The following is a 16,847-nucleotide window of genomic DNA, read 5'->3' as shown; positions in this document are numbered from 1 at the left end:
AATGGTTCAAGCTTTTTATTTTGCACAGAGAAGAAAAACAATGCTGCAGATTGAAAGCATACATTTTATAACACATTCAATCTCTTCTTATTAATGGCACAAAAGCGATCATCCACCTCCTGTTTCACCTGTCGCTTCATTACTTAAGCAGCGTTACAGTGGCAGAAAAGAAATAAAGTTGTGAAATAAGATATTAAGTCTTCAGGTTGTACAAAGTCAAAAGAGTTTGTAAAGATAAACACCAGCAGGTCCATCAATGTTTGTGGTGGATTTAATGTCTATCCACCCACCACTCCCCACCCTCTCTTAACGCAGACAAATGGACGCTGAGCCTGACATTCCAAATTATCCCAGCACTTCTTAGCTGTAAATACCAAAAACACAGAAGTCAGTCAGGACAGCGTAAAACCAGAACCTGGAAATATCTGATGAAACCAGTTTATCATGAGGAGCAATAGATTTTGTCTATACAGCAACACAGCAGAGACTCATTTTAAACCATATAAGATCCTGGCGTGAATTATATAAAAATGTTTTATTGCTGAATATAAAACGGAATGTTTAAGATTACAATAGTTCCAGAGTTTTTTTACTCTTCATCATTTGAATTGCATTAAACACGAAATATCAACAAAGTCTTTAGATTTTACCTGTATGATTGATTTGCAAACAGTGCTGCAAACCTTTAGTAGGCTCCCCTTTACACCAGTTCGTATAGAGGAACTTCTCACCATCAATCCAGAACCAAACATTTTCCTAGATGAAAAATCCCACAAATTTATTGGTTTTAAACACGTTTTTTATGAAATACCTGACAGATGTGTAATAATTGAAATACCTGTTGTGCATCAGAGCCTCCAATCCATGTTTCTTTGTTCCCATAAGGGGAGGTCAACTTCTGAATCTCATGGTACTCGTGGATGCTGTGCACTGATGCAAGGTGTGCACTCAAGGACTGACAGATCATCTACAGCACAGAAACAACCAAGTCAATTTAAAAGATGATGCCTATTAACTAAGTCTGCAAATACCAGAAAAACCCAAAACAAAATAAAAACAGAATAATCTTAGTGATTACCTCGGCCTTAGCCCAGGTCACGGGTCTGTTAACATAGTAGAAACATGCACCGCTGATCTTAGTCCAGCCACTGGAACAAAACAGGTACCTCTTAACCAGGTCACTGTTTTCTGAGGACATTTAAAGAATAATTGGAAATGACGAGTTTCCATTTAACTGATTTATTGTTTCCAATCAGTAAATACAGTAAAAATTAAAATAAATAAAAAAATCACATTAACTTTATAACAACATTAAAGTTATTAAAAAAGGAGATATGATCAGCAGTGTGCAGAAGTCTTTGGTGTCCTCAACTAATGTATTTTGGCTTTATGAGCCCATGAGTCCACGTTTAAAACTGTCTAGGAAATAAAGACATACAGACTTCTGCTTGTTAGTTCTTTTCAAATAAATGGAGAAGTTTAATTTAACTTCCCTTACTGAAAATAATTGTGATGGAATAAATTAATGTTGAAAAAAATAAACGATGCCTTCTACAGTGTAATCGGTATTTTTGTGTCCGTCCTTGTGAAACCTGGGATTAACTTGTCTGAATAGTTTCTTTATATCTTAATACACACTGACCCGTTTGATCGTGTTTGGCTTTTTCTGCTGGAGGAGCTGAACAGGAAGACACAGCAGTTAATCACTTGGTTGCTCACTTCTTACTGTGCACAGAGACATAAATAGATGTTTGCTCTGTGTTTTTTGTCCAGTACCAAGAAATACTTACCCGCAGTTCTGGTCTGGGCCATCATGGCCCAACTAAGCACACACACAGTCAATATCTTCATGGCTGAGATGAGACAATGCAGATTTTCACCTTCATTAAAGAGAACGAAACAAGTTAGCACCAATTCATACATTGCATCTGTCAGTGTATTAAAGGATATTGGAAAAAGAAAGCTGTAGAAAGACCTTCTCGTCTCCCTTCTCAGCATTAGCTTGTAGCCAAGACAAGCTCAATGTTTATGTGTGAAGGGAACTAGACAAAGACCAGCTCTTATGTGCAGCCTTATATCTCATCAGCTCGTACAAAATAAGGAACTGAGGACACACTCAGCACATATAAGGTCAGTCAGAATCTCAGAAGGTCCAGCGTGTCAATCATTATTAAGAATAAGTTACATCATGACTCGTTTACTAATGGCAGATGCAGGTGCCATCTTGTTGTCCATGCGGTCTGTTGACTCGTGCCTGTTGTTAGAATGTGTCCCCTGCATATCTTTGTTTGGCTGGAAAGTTTTAATCGGTCAACCAGTATTAATGCATGACAAAATATTAGTTGAATATATTTTTAAAGACTTGCAATTGAGCCAACTTTGAGGGCCAACTTTGAGGGCTTTGAGGCCAAAGTATAATATTTCCCTCTGAAATGTACTAAAATGTAGAGTAAAAGTAAAATAAAATAGAAACTCAACTAGGTAAAAATGATACTTAAGCACATGATAATCAGGGATTAAATAAAATAAATAAAAAGGGGAAAAAATGTGTATGGGGTGGGAATTAGATTCAACATCAACCTTCATCATGGTTCACATTGTTTTTATTACAGTGAAAATAATCGACCATGGTCTAATTGAACATGTTGTACTCAGTTCTAATAGGTTAAAAAATATAAAACTTATTTGTTTTTGCTGAATTCATAGAAGAAATTATTAATTGAGACCACAAAATCCCCGATTGATAATGTAGAGTATTCCACAAATGACAAATGACATCGCTTTTGCAATTCATAGGTATTGGGCTGTTAATTCTTTGAATTGAAAGAACTGTGAGTACTGCGCCCTCTTGTGGATGGTTGGTTAGATCACATATATCCACACAAGAAACCATAATCATGTTTTTCCTATTAGCTAAATGCTAATGATAAAAGAGTGACAAAAAAAAAACACTCAGTGAGAGGGGGCAAAGGGGGGAGAGAGACAGCAGAAGAGCACATTTTTAGAGCAGTGGTGACAATAAAAGATGCTGCAAAATGCAGAAATAGGGAGGCCAAAGGTGTCTGACTAATTAGAAACATGAATCCTCACCGGCACCACGATTGCATGTCCACTGATTTGACAGTGAATCATTTCAGTATCTCTGCATTATAATTCAGAGCAAGTAAACTCGACCAGAACCTGGGAGCATGTAAAAGAAAAGTAAGGTACCAGAATATTCCACTCACACACAAAAATGCCAAAGTGTGCACACACACATATTAGGAATTGATTGATATTAGCTTAAATGAGTCTGCTGCTTTGGATCACATCCCTTCCACTCTTCTTCAAGGGGACTTCAAGGGGACTAGACCATTGATGAGCTTCTGCGACCACATCTCTTTTGGCTCTTTGACAGCAGATTTGCCCTGTACAACATCAGAAAGTTCAGATCCTGCCTTTTTGAATATTCAACCCAATTCATTTCGACTGCTGCAATGCCTTGCTGATGCTGCTGATGCTGCTACCAACATAGGCCACCCAGGTCAACAATTCCCCCTGCCCACTTTGCACTGCCAACAAGCAAATAATTGTGGTCCCGCCACCACAAAAAGAATCCTAAGCAAAACTCTTCACCAAGCTCTACAACTGTATCAGGTTTTTTGTGTAATATATTAAATGTTTAAATTGAGTTAAGAAGTGCAAAATAAAGGGACTTTAGGGATTTTACCACTTCAAGCAATGACTGAAAGTGACAGTGATAGCTTGATAGTTAGTGACATCTTTCAAATTACTTAGCAAAAAATACTAATTTAAAAGGTTCTTTATTTGGTACAACACAGTTATTAATATCAATATTATTGTATTGGTATATTATTAGCTTGAAAATAGCATTTGATCACAGTGATCGCAGAGATGTTCTGACAAAGTAACAAAGTAACAGAGAAGCTCATTGAATGCTTCAAGCTATTTTATTTTGCATGAAGAAAGCAATGCTGCAGATTAAGAAACATACTTTTAATAACTTGTTCAATCTATTCTTATTATTGCCACAAAAACAAAGATACAGTCCAGCTCCGGTTTCACTTGCCACTTCATTCCTTCAACAGCGTCACAGTGGCAGAAAATAAAGTTATGAAATGAGATATCAAGTCATCAGGTTATAAAGGAGGTTGGTAATGCAAAGTGCAATGAGTTTCCATTGGTGTTTGAGGTGGATTTAGTGCCAGTGTCCACCAAACAAACCCCACCCTCTCTGTACACAGATAGATGGGCGACGAGCGTTACATCGCACATTATGCCAGCACTTATAAGCTGTAAATAGCAGAACCTGTCTAATAAAACCATTTTTTCCTAAATGTACCCCCTCACCACCCCTACCCTACCAGTATCTGGCATCAGACCCAATCCTGCCTGTGCCTTCTTGTATTTGTACTTATAAAGCTTCTCTGATACCGTGCCTAATACAGCGATAACGTCTGCAAGTAACAATGTCCATGGTTTACAGCTGCTTTAAGATAATTGAAGATGAAAAAGTCTTAAGATCTAGTCACTAACAGTCATTTGTGTATCTCTAGTATATTTTAAAAATGCTTAATATTTGTGACTGACATCGACAACAACAAGGCTTATATATAATAACTAGAACACTATCTGATGTTTGTTATAGTTATTGTTCCTTCTTTTTCCTCCATCCAGAGTCTAAATATTTGCTTTGTTCTCCTTTTTTTGTGTGTATGTGTTTGTTGATTTCAGAAAAAGTTGTTCCATTTATTAAGCACCAGTTGCCGCCATATGTTTTTCGGCAGAAGAACGTGCAAGTTTCGTTCTCGCCCAATTTGCTTAACTGCAGCTGATTGTTGAGGATTCTTCTGTCCAGCAACAAATTCTAGAAGCAAAAGACTTTAGTCCTTGTTTCAATAGTCTATATCAGCAGGTACTAGAGTAAGTAAGAAAGTGCTAAAAATGGTATTAGGACGTCCTTAACGTGGATCTCATTCTCACCTGGAACTGCAATGTGGACAACATGACACCTACCCTTCTACATTTATTGGTTCACTTTTTTATTCATCTCACTGTCTGTCTCACCTCTCCATACTCATACCCCACTTCAAATATTCAACTGCAACCTTAGGTCTTTCAATCCTAAATTCTTTTGCGGGTCACAACAACCCTACCCCAGCTATACGTCCAGACACAGCCACTGACAGCTTCAACCCCAAACTATTTTTTGTAACCCAAAATATTTAACGTCGTCCTTTAGAATTGACTGTTGCCTACCTGTCGGCTTCCTTTGAAATGTCATTAATCAGTTAGTATTTGCCTGAAATATATCAGCCTTTTTGTGTAGCATTATTAAATATTCAAACTCTTTTGAGAATTGCACAATAAGGGGACTTTAAAGGTCATGTTACTACAAACAATTACAGTTAGTAAGCAGAGATACATTGATAACTGCGATGGTATTGTTCAAAAACTTCTGTTAAGCAAGATTAGTTAATTAAAATCCCTAACTAAATGAAGAGACAAACACCGTTTACATTTTAAAGATTGGACAATATCTGTTTGTATTTAAAGAATTGTGTTATACATTTTAATAATTAATCGTGTAGTAAAACATTTAACAAAGAAAGCCTTCAACAATGACATATCATTGTTAAATGCAACTGATGGTAAAATGTAGATTACTTAAGCTGAAATTGTTTGCGCAAGGTTTTTACTTCTTGTTCCAAGAAAAGTTTGTTGGGTAATCGATAGTCTTGAATAAATGCATGAAAAACAGTAGCATTTTACATCGTTTTTAGCTGTTAGTATCCTTTATTTGGGAACAATAAGCTCAACTTGGCAGAACACAGTTGAGAAATCAGAGATGGCTTCTATTCCCAACTATTCATAAAATGAATGAAACAATGAAGTAAATAACATTGTATAAAGAGGTTAAAGTACATGGAAATGTCTTATTTCTTTGGTTGTGTGAACATGCTTTCTTGTGCTCTTCATTTTAACTTTGGCTAAGCGCGCCCCAACTTTTCGTCCTGGTTGGGCACACTTTCTTTGTCTCTACCTGCTAAAAAAGGGTAATAGTACAGGTAATCAAAATTATTGTTCTGTTCTCACATTCAACCAAACGTCCCCTCAGCGTATTAGAAAAGCAAGGCCAATTAATGTATTTTTGATATACAATGAAGACATTTGGATTTAATATCAAACAATAAATACGAAATGATTCACAATTTCTGTTCAGACCACAAATGTGTGATATTTCTGAGGTCGAGGTTGATAAAACACAGTTACCACATCCGGTATCACCATGGAGACCAAACAGCCAGTGTCTGGCAATTTCTGAGGTGCTACACAAAAATACAGATGGTCTACTGTGTTTCTACTTGACGAAAAAAAAGTGGCTGTCCATCACGATGTTTCCCCTTACAGTACATGAACCTGCATTTAACCCTGTTCTATCCACAGTTAAAACCCATTGCATCCTGTCATGAAGGTTTTGGACAGAGATCTGTCTTTGCACATCCCTAAATGCTTTCTAAAAGGGGTGAGAAGGCAACGATCTGTGATGCATTCAGTGACGCCTGCCTGCCTGTCCTGTCCTTATGCATTACTCGAGCTTTAACAGTGCGTAATTATCATCCCTGCCCTATTCCCATCCCCAGCTGTGCAGTGCCGGTCCAAGCCCGGTACAAACTGGGGAGGGCTGCGCCAGAAAGGGCATTCGGCGTACAAACTGCCAAATCAACAAGCGGACAATGACCCGCTGTGGCAACCCTGAACTCACAGGATAAGCCGAAAGGACAAAAAAAAAAAAGAATTATCGTCCCTGGCCTCTCTCAACAGCAGTCAGGTTGAGTGAGTGCATTGTTATCAACCTCTTTGTGCACAGAGGGTTCAATGCAGGAGGCTGTGTTCTACTTTTTGTTTAAGGGCACCTCTGTGGTTCATCTGAACTGGTGTGTTTGGTGCATTTATGGACTACGGTAGTCCAGTGGGGCATTGACCATATCCAGCTTCACACTTGTTCCAATAGCAACAGCTCTTAGAGGGCTACGCCGAAATGAAAGAAAAAGCTGGTTACGTATTGTAACCACAGATTCTATGAGTATAGGCTTAGCCCTCTAAGCTGTAGGCCCTGCTGCTCCCACAGGAGTAGGCTGAAGTAATAATGCTGGCTTACTGGGAGCAGAACCCCCGAATCCCCAAAGACTTTCAGTTCACTTTGTGTAAATACGCATGTTAAATAACTTCATCTGCAACTTCACTTGCTGAAGACAGCAGTCCTCTCATTATCCTGGAAGACAGTAACATCCACCTGGACAAACCTCAGGGTGCTGATGTCCTTGCAGTTCTGAACAGGTTTAATCTGTCCCACTCACTTTCCATTGAATATTCAGGTCTCTTAATCTTGAGGGGTTTTCTTTTCTGGTTTCTACAACCCTACTCCCAATGCAGGTCCCCTCCACCCTTGAACCACATACAGCCACTAACATCTTCTGCACTGCACTATGTATGCAAATAGAAATATTTACGTCTTCCTACCTAACAGCTCATCTGCTGCCTTTAAATTGTCGATCTCTGTTTGTATTAACCTGAACTACATCAGCCTTTTTGTGAAACGTTAAAAATGGTGAAATTGTGTTGTAAATTGGAAAATAAAGGGACTAACTTACTAACGAACTTACTTTAAACAATGACAGTGAAAGTTGCATGCAAGCAAGATTATGGCTTAACTCAAATTCCTAACTTAGTGTAGAAAAAAAGCTTAAATTTAAACTGCCACCTTTGTTAATGTGTCAAAGAGTGTACAATGTTCATTTGAAAATTAGTTTCATGCATTTCAGGTATAAAACTAGTTTTTGTTTCTTCAAATTGTTTCAAGACAGTGAAATGCAAGGAAGTTTGAATATGAATAAATCTATGAGTTACATTGGGACAAACAGCAGTATTTTACATAAAAGGGTTTGTTAATAGCTGTTAGTATCTTTGAGAAGATAAGCGCAAATGTTCATAGCACAGTTAGGATTTCAGAGATGGCTTCTTCACCATGAGAAAATGATAAAATAAATGGGGACGTCTTATTGATTTGGCTGTGTGAACCCTGCTTTTTCGTGCTCTTGATTTTTACTCTAACTTCCTCTTGTAAAAGTCACCAACAATCTTCTCTTGGCTTTACATAATCCACAAGTTGATTATCTTGTTGATAACAACAACTGTTGCTCCTCTGGACATTAAGGCAGACTCCATACCTGCAAGGCAAGGAATCAACAAAACTCCTCATTCATGTTGTGCAGGTGTGATGCTCAACAATGGTTCACCGCAAGTTTATTCACTGGGCTTTTAATATTTAATAGGTTTATTTTAAAACAATTTAAAAGATTGCAGATTTTCACCTTCAACAAAGAGAACCACACATCATTACCATTTTATTCACAGTGATTGTCAGTGTATTGAAGGAGATGATCCGAGGATTATTATTTTTTATCAAACTTTTTAAGTTATGACAATGTAGTTTATAATAAAATTGCAATAAAATACTTCTACTTTAGTACTGCAAAGATATTGTACAACTACAAATAACTCTCACTGTTTTTCCATGGGTGGAGTGAATGATTTTGTTGTTGATGCACATGTTTAATATGCAATATGCTTGACCCAAATACTAACACTAAATTGCACAACTGGGTAACTTCTGTAACGAGCTGGACGGGCTGCTCTCCCACTTTGCTGAAGACGACACTGCTCCCATTGCTCTCTACAACCCTTCCCCTACTACAGGACCTTTCCACCCTTGAAACAGAATCAGCCACTGAACAGTTTCTGCACCAAACTATTTAAACAGAAAAAAAAAAGCAAACAGAAATATTTACCGTAGTCCTTCTGAATTCACTCATGTATACCCGACGGCCCAACTGCTATGAATTGTCATATGGTGGCATTTTGCAAAATAAAGGTACTTTAACGGTCATGTGATTTCAAACAATGACAGTGAAAGTTAGTGTGCAGAGATAGATTGATAACTCTGATGCTATCACTCTATAACTTCTGTTAAGCAAGATTATTGCTTAACTGAAACAGCTAAGTAAATGTACACAAACAAACTGCCACCCTAGTTAATGTATCAGAATTGTACAATATTTTTTATTTTATTTATATCACTTTTTTGTGATCCTTGAAAACATTCAACATTTCACACAACACATGAAGTACAGCAAATACAGAATACAACCCCCCCCCGCCCAAGATTTGTCTAAAAGAAAAGTCATGCTTTTCCAGTTCAGATTTTTTAAGTTATGACAATGTCATATAATAAAAATTGCGGAAAAATATTTTCTTCTGTACTGCAAAGATATTGTCCAGTTCCGGAGAACTAACTGTTTCCTCACTGCTTTACTGTGGGTGGAGTGAATCGCCTTGTTACGACACAACCTTTGATAATGTCAACGAACCACACAGGCATCTGAATGCGCTGGGCATCAAATACATGCACATAATTTTTTTTTTCCCGGACGCCAACTGATGGATCGCTCCCGTGTCACTTTACTTAAAACAATGGCTTTCCATCATGATGATTCATGGCCAAGATGAGACAATGCAGATTTTATCCTTCAATAAAGAGAACCAAACATCTTAGTACCATTTTGTGCTTATTGGATTAAAGGAGCATAAGATCATTCAATTATTTGTGAAAGCTTCTTAAATTTGGAAAAACAAAAGCTCTAGAATTACCTTCTCGTCTCCTGTCTCGGTATCAGCTTGTAGCTTCAGCCTTAATGTGTGGAGGTAAAAAGACCAGCTCTTATATGCAGACCAAAATGAGGAACTGAGGGAACACACAAACACACACACACACACAAACACACACACACACACACACACACACACACACACACACACACACACACACACACACACACAGACAACTACAGTATATGTAGAAAGATACAGTAAAGTCAGAATTTCAAAGGTCCAGTCAGTGATTGAATAGATAAGTTAGCTATTGCGAGACATGGGCACCATCTTGTGCTCTTTGCAGCGTGGAGACCCCAGATAGTTAAATGTTCAACGACTGGATATAAGGAGCCTGATTCAACTGCGACAGGTAAATTATTCTAAATGTAGATATGAATCAAGTATTATTCCATTACATAACCCCATACTGGGGTTAAGAATGTATAAATTTTACATCTCACCATAATTCAGTTCTATTATTAAACATTTGAAAAGAAGCTCTGCCTTTTATCACCCTCTAGGTGGTAGTGTCGACATATCTCTCTCGCCCCTTTCTCAGGTCCAAGCTGGGGCACTTTGTAAATAACAGCCTCAATGTTAGTTTGTTTTAAAGTCACACGATTTAACTTTAAAATCGGGTTGTGGTTTAGGTAAACTTAAAACCCACCTTATAGCCTGTCTTTTAAATATATATTTTATTAAATTATACTATTTTAATATAGTATTTTATGTGTGCTATTTAATATTTTTATCTAAATTTTGTTTGTCTTGCAGTGTATTTTGGGAACAGATTTCAGATTTTTTTTTTTATCGTTAAATTTTTATTTGTGTGCATCTGTCACATAGTCAGTGACTTTGACAACCACTCTAGAATCTTCCGGGACTTTCATGTATGTTTATTGTCCTTTTCGAATGCCCAGTGATACACAAGCTTCACCTTCCTCACAGATGGCAGGACATTTTCTCTAGGATGAACTGATACTGGAACTAATCCATCGTGCCTTCCACACACAAAGCAGACTACTGAGCTTACAGAGGTTAATGGTAAAATTATTTTGTTAAACAATCCTAACCAAGTAAAGCTGTAGTTGCTGTAGGACATCGGTCATAAATATTACTTATTTTAAAAAAACATTTGAGAAAAACGGTCTTAAAACACTAGAATCTTTAGACAGCAAACACTTAACTATTGTCTCTGGTGACTGTCAGTGCCGACTATGTCAGACTGGCGCTGACCAGGACATACTAGGTCTGATATTTCATTCCTATTCAGCCTAACGTGTACTGTCAAACTCTGTGTGAGGCAGGGAATCCTCATAACACAAGCTGCATTTCTGGCATCCAAATGGTTTGTGGCATTATTGTTTACAGCACCAATAATTCTACTAAAATATTTTGGCAACACAGACGTGATGGAAACTGGGGATCGAGATTCCCTCAAAGTCTGCTGCCAAGCTCAGTTTGTGTTTTTATTATTATTTAGGAATATGGCTGAGTTAAAGCAGTTCTGCAAGCAAAAAATGGTACACAAATGCTCCTGAACAGTTACTTAAATTACATATTAATAATCACTTCAAACTGTTTTTTTTAAATTGGTAACATATAAGTGTCATTATTATTCTATTATATCATTGTAGAGAAAAGTATGTTTCATCATAACAGTGAACACACAAGTTTTGACAAAATAACAGACCAGTTTTTTTAATGCTTTAAAAGCTGTTTTTATTTTGCATGAAGAAAAATAAAGCTGCAGATTAAATGCATAATTTTTATAACACTTAATCTCTTGTTAAAGGTGAACAATCAAAGAGACCATCCAGCTGCTGTTTCTCTCACATTTCATTCTCAGAGTTAGAGCAGCAAAAAAGAGTAAAAGTTGTGGAATGAGAAACAAAGTTTTTGTATTACAAAGACAGATGAGTTTGTAAAGATGAAAACCAACACATCCATCAGTGTTTGTGCTGGATTTAATATCACAGCCCAACCACCAGTCCCCACCCTCTGTTTGCACATATAGATGGACGATGAGCAACACATCCCACATCATCCCAGCACTTCTCAGCTGTAAATGGCAAAAACACAGGAGTCAATCAGGATCAAACAAACCAGAACCTCAAACTGTCTAATAAAAAACAGTTTATCCTGAGGAGCAACAACAACAATACACAGATTTTCAGAGTCTGATGCCCTTTAACTGTGGTAAACAGTTAATATTACTGTTAAAACCACATCAAATCCTGCTGTAAATTGTGTAATAATGTAATTTGCATATTATGAAACATCATCTGATTGGATTCAACCAAGGAATGTCTGATTGAGATTTAATTAATTTCAGCTTTTTTTACTTGTTATCATTTTAAACAGTGGCATCTATCAGGTTAAACATTAAATATAAATAAAGTCTTTTGGTTTTACCTGAATGATTCATTTGCAAACAGTGCTGGGATTTGTTCAAGTTATTAGGTTCTCCTTTACACCAGTTTGTAAAGGCAAACTTGTCACCATTAGTCCAGAACCAAACATTTTCCTAGATGACAAATAAACAGATGAACAATTTTAAAGACATTTGTATTATATACATGAAAAATATTGTGCAGGAACTAAAATACCTCTTGTGCATCAGAGCCTCCAATCCATGTTAATTTGTAGCCATGAGGGACGGTCAACTTCTGCATCTCATGGTACTCGTAAATGCTTTGCACCGATGCAAGGTGTCCACCCATGGACTGACAGTGTTTCTACAGCAGACAAAGACAGACAAAGGTGTAGAAATAATGGATTTAACAGATGATGCCAGTTCACTAAGTGTGCAAATAAAAAAAAAACAGAATAATCTTAGTTATTACCTCAGCCTTAGCCCAGGTCATAGGTTTGGGAACATAGTGGAAACAGGCACCGTTGATCTCAGTCCAACCATGGTGACAATACAGGTACCTCCCAACCAGATCACTGTTTTCTGAGGACAATTACAGAATAATTGTTAATGAGTCTCCAGTTAATTTCGTTAATCTTTTTATTCAGTAAATAGCAAAATAAAGCAAAACATCTTTATTTAAAAAAACTGATCTGTTTGATCATCCTCTGCTATTTCTCCTGGAAAAGTTGGACAGAATGACACAAAAGTTAATGACTTATTTGATCATATGTTACTGTACATAGAAATACAGACAAGTTTTATTTTGTAAGAAATACTCACCAGCAGCCCTGGTCAGAGCCATCATGGCACAAAGAAGAGCCGACAGAGTAAGAATCTTCATGGTGGAGATGATACAATGTTTGCAGATCTGAAGAAAAGAAACATACAGGTTAGTGACACTATACTACTGTGATGCTGAGCACAAATCCTTAGTGAGAGAAAAATGAAGCAAACCAGGTGGAGGATTATCTTCTTCTTTTTCAGTGTCACTCTGAGCGTATGTATCGTTCTATATATGCTGAAAAAGACCAGCTCTTCAAACAAGTATGTCTGAACTCACAGAAATCGTTAACAAACCGTGTGCTTCCAAAGCTACACACAGAACCTTTTTCGTCTACCTTGTTGCGGTCCACACCTCCTTGTAGTTAATTCCTCTGCACCAGTTACTGTGTCACGTCTGCACCCTCCAGTATCTGAGCCGAACAACCTCCCTCCTTAACAAACCCTTAGTATTGCATTGTTTCCTTGACCACTGGTCAACAAACTTCAAAGGTAAACTATAAAGACAGCCATCAACAGAAACTATCAAAGCTATATGATGTCACTAATGACATCATCAGTACATAGACGCATCACAAACACAAATTACATAAACAATTACATTACACACACAGGTACCCATCACATAAAACAAATAACTAAACTAACCCCCTTGGTTTAGCTTTTTCCTTCAAAACTGAATATCTTGGACAGTATTTTTTAACAGCCCCTTACTTCTTCTGGATGATGCCAGAAGCATATTTTTCAACCTCAGGAGCCACGCCACAGCCCGCTTTAAGCGTTTCCATGAAGAGTAGTACTCCACCAACCTTGGCACTATGTCACTGCTTTCTTCAATTGCGAGAACATGCACCATGAATTTTCTTTTCACTTCAGGATCAGCTACATCAAGATCAAACTCTTGCAAGTCTTCCTTGGCTAATTCTCGACTGCCTCTGTAAGGAAGTCAGGTCCGGATACCCACAGCTTGTTTCGCAGAAAGGCTTTCATGTTCTGTCCCCTTGATGCACCTTCTGTCAGATTAAGCAGAGAGTTTACGTAGTGCCACTGTGAGACTGTTGAGGTCTGCTGAATCGCCGACACCCTATTAGCTACAAACGTGCAAAACCTTGACGTTTCGTTGCTGATGTACTTTAGCACCGCTATACTGTCAGTCCAATACACAGAGTCTTCCAGTGGTAATTCCAATTCCTTCCTTAGCATTTTGTCCATACGAACCGCTAAGGTTGCTGCAGTAAGCTCCAAACGAGGGATAGTCATGCAAACTTAGCCCTATGGTTGTTGTTTTCATCCAGATCATAAGCCACCTGCCCCCACTTCTCTCTCAACTTATATGGAAGCTTGTAAACAATCGTCCATATGTTGCTTGTAGTATTGCGCTCTGCCATACATTCCAAAAATCTACCGTGGCACTTACACAATTGATTAGGAAAAGAGCAAACGAATAGAGCGCTGCACCAACTTAAGCCTTAAGTGTCTGCCAATTTAAGGCCTTATTCATGTAGGCTACCGATATCTTATATTCATTACCAAAATGATTCTTTAAAAGCTCCCTGGCCCTGTGGTGTCCTTGGCATGGTTCCATATTAAAGCAACTTTGCACAATCTCTTTAGATTGTCTGCTCGTGAGCCGCCGCATGTTCAAATGCTTTGACGAAAAGATTATAGTCTAAAGGATCTCCACTAATAGTAGGAATCATTTGAGGAGATTGAGCATAAACCCTATGGTGTTTATCCGGAACTTCAGTATGGTCGGTTTAAAACTGAGCACCCCTAAACAGCATGTGGTGACCCTTTGAAACTGGAAGCTGATTATGAGCCCTTGCTTGGAGAACACAGCGGCGAGCCTCAGTCTTTACTCTCCCACTGTACTCAGCACCGAAACACCCCCTTACAGCTTCTTCTTCTTCAAACCGAACACTGCTATGCTGATGATACCCAGCTATATTTATCTATGGAACCAGATGAAAATAATCAGTTAATAAAGCTTAAAGCCTACAAGACATGAAGGCCTGGATGTCCCACAATTTTTAACTTGTAAACTCAGACAAAACTGAGGTCATAGTATTTGGGCCCAAAAATCTAAGGAATATGATGTCCCACCATATTGTTACACTACATGACATAAGTCTGGCCTCCAGTACTACTGCAAGGAACCTTGGAGTTATTTTTGACCAGGATTTGTCCTTTACCTCACATATAAAACAAATCTCAAGAACAGCCTTCTTCCACCTATGGAACATTGCCAAAATTAGGAGCATCCAGTCTCAAAATGATGCCGAAAAACTGGTCCATGCATTTGTTACTTCTAGGTTGGATTACTGTAATTCCCTACTTTCAGGATGCCCCAGTAACTCTCTAAAGAACCTGGAATTAATTCAAAATGCTGCAGCAAGAGTGCTGACTGGAACTAGAAAGAGAGATCATATTTCACCTTCACTAGCTTCTCTCCATTGGCTTCCCATTAAATGTAGAATAGAATTTAAAACCCTGCTTCTTACATATAAAGTTCTGAATGGTCAGGCTCCATCATATATAGAAGATCTCATAGCACCATATCATCCCAGTAGACCACTTCGCTCTCAGAATGCGGTTATGGTTCCCAGAATGTCCAAAGGTAGAATGGGAGGCAGAGCCTTTAGCTATCAAGCTCCTCTCCTGTGGAACCAGCTCCCAGTTCAGATTCGGGAAGCAGACACCCTCTCTACTTTTAAGTCTAGGCTTAAAACTTTCCTCTTTAATAAAGCATATAGTTATAGTTATGCTGCCATAGGCTTAGACTGCTGGGGGACCCACCGCCCAATGCACTGAGCTCCTTTCCTCCTCCTGCCATTCTCTCCTCTCCTCTCACCCCAAAATTGTCACCACTGTATGACATTATCTCTGTGTGTTTTCTCCCATAGTTGTCTTTGTCCTTCTCTGTCCCCCTCTCTCTGTCCCTTTCTGCAGGTGTCCCCGGCTTTGAAGCTGTGTGTCTTCCAGTGTGCAGCTACTGGTCCTACCAACCAGCCAGATGGTGTGTTCCTGCTTCTTGTTGCTCTTTTTCTTTTCTCTCTTCACTTTCCACTCACCCCAACCGGTCAAGGCAGATGGCTGCCCACCCTGAGCCTGGTTCAGCTGGAGGTTTCTTCCGTTAAAAGGAGTTTTTCCTCTCCACTGTTGCCTAGGGGCTTGCTCAAGAGGGAATTATTCGGTTCTCTCTATACATCGTTATAATCTTGACTTTATTCTGTAAAGTGCCTTGAGATGACTTTGTTGTGAATTGGCGCTATATAGATGAAGTTGAATTGAATTACAGGATTCCAGAGCTCCACTAAACCACCACCATGGTTCACTGCAGGCAGGTTCATCTTCTTTTTTTAAAGGATACTTCATTCTTCTTCTTCCAGACATACTGCTGATCCTTAGGCCTAAAACACCTTTTGCCAAGTTTTTAATTAGGCTCACTATTGCAAAACAAGGGGACCATACAGGTGAAACAATGACAGTCAAATTTAATACGCAGAGAAAGGCTTTTGTTATGCAAGATTAGTGCTTAATTAAAATCTGTAAATACAGGAAGACACCTGCGACTTTTTTTGATGTATCAAAGCCTTTTCTACATTTTAATACTTCATCATGTTGTAAAACACTGAACAGAGAAATCACAAGTCATTATTGAAGGCAACTGGAATGGAAATGCTGAAGCCATTTGCAGAAGCTATAACTTCTTCAAATTGTTTAAAGAAATGCAAAAACAATGTTTCCTGAGTAATTGATAGTCATGAATAAACGTATGAGTCATTTTGGAAAAAAAAAATGCATTATTTTACCTAAAAGGCTTTGTTTTCAACTGTCAGTTACTTAGTTTGTCAAAGATAAGATCAAGTTGTCACAGCACAGAGGGAAATGCAGAGAGGCCTTCTTCAACATGCCAATAACTTAGTATTAACAGGTG

General features: G+C 38.2%; 2 protein-coding genes across 3 annotated transcripts; both read right to left on the bottom strand.

The window, feature by feature from the left end:
- Positions 1–2,100, bottom strand: LOC137137519 (galactose-specific lectin nattectin-like). 2 transcript variants are annotated; one of them, XM_067523877.1, is made up of 7 exons: positions 1,976–2,100; positions 1,791–1,880; positions 1,643–1,678; positions 1,079–1,188; positions 839–967; positions 651–756; positions 1–364 (listed from the first exon to the last, which is right to left on the bottom strand). In XM_067523877.1, the coding sequence occupies exons 2-7, from the start codon at positions 1,849–1,851 to the stop codon at positions 279–281; spliced, it is 528 nt and encodes a 175-aa protein (XP_067379978.1). In that variant the 5' UTR covers positions 1,852–1,880; positions 1,976–2,100; the 3' UTR covers positions 1–278. The 2 variants fall into 2 exon arrangements, with proteins under 2 accessions (XP_067379978.1, XP_067379979.1); XM_067523878.1 differs by lacking the exon at positions 1,643–1,678.
- A 9,475-nt stretch (positions 2,101–11,575) lies between these two features.
- LOC137137777 (type-2 ice-structuring protein-like) lies at positions 11,576–13,190 on the bottom strand. The gene is made up of 5 exons (XM_067524424.1): positions 12,911–13,190; positions 12,561–12,670; positions 12,324–12,452; positions 12,130–12,241; positions 11,576–11,776 (listed from the first exon to the last, which is right to left on the bottom strand). Exons 1-5 carry the CDS (start codon positions 12,969–12,971, stop codon positions 11,688–11,690), a joined length of 501 nt encoding a protein of 166 aa, XP_067380525.1. The 5' UTR covers positions 12,972–13,190; the 3' UTR covers positions 11,576–11,687.
- Between the last annotated feature and the right edge of the window lie 3,657 nt (positions 13,191–16,847).

This window comes from Channa argus, chromosome 12, assembly GCF_033026475.1.
Source record: "Channa argus isolate prfri chromosome 12, Channa argus male v1.0, whole genome shotgun sequence".
NCBI classification, from domain to species: Eukaryota; Metazoa; Chordata; class Actinopteri; order Anabantiformes; family Channidae; genus Channa; species Channa argus.
Note: the sequence above shows the minus strand (reverse complement) of the source record. Positions and strands in the feature narration are given on the sequence as shown.

Bases quoted from the DNA above. Each gene is read 5' to 3' on its own strand.
- LOC137137777 (XM_067524424.1), bottom strand. From the start codon at position 12,971: ATGAAGATTCTTACTCTGTCGGCTCTTCTTTGTGCCATGATGGCTCTG. The intron at 12,671-12,910 runs GTGAGTATTTCT...AATTGTCCTCAG, and splicing joins GGCTCTGACCAGGGCTGCTG to AAAACAGTGATCTGGTTGGG. The intron at 12,453-12,560 runs GTAATAACTAAG...TGTCTGCTGTAG, and splicing joins TGACCTGGGCTAAGGCTGAG to AAACACTGTCAGTCCATGGG.
- LOC137137519 (XM_067523877.1), bottom strand. From the start codon at position 1,851: ATGAAGATATTGACTGTGTGTGTGCTTAGTTGGGCCATGATGGCCCAG. The intron at 1,679-1,790 runs GTAAGTATTTCT...CTTCCTGTTCAG, and splicing joins GGCCCAGACCAGAACTGCGG to CTCCTCCAGCAGAAAAAGCC. The intron at 968-1,078 runs GTAATCACTAAG...TCTGTGCTGTAG, and splicing joins TGACCTGGGCTAAGGCCGAG to ATGATCTGTCAGTCCTTGAG.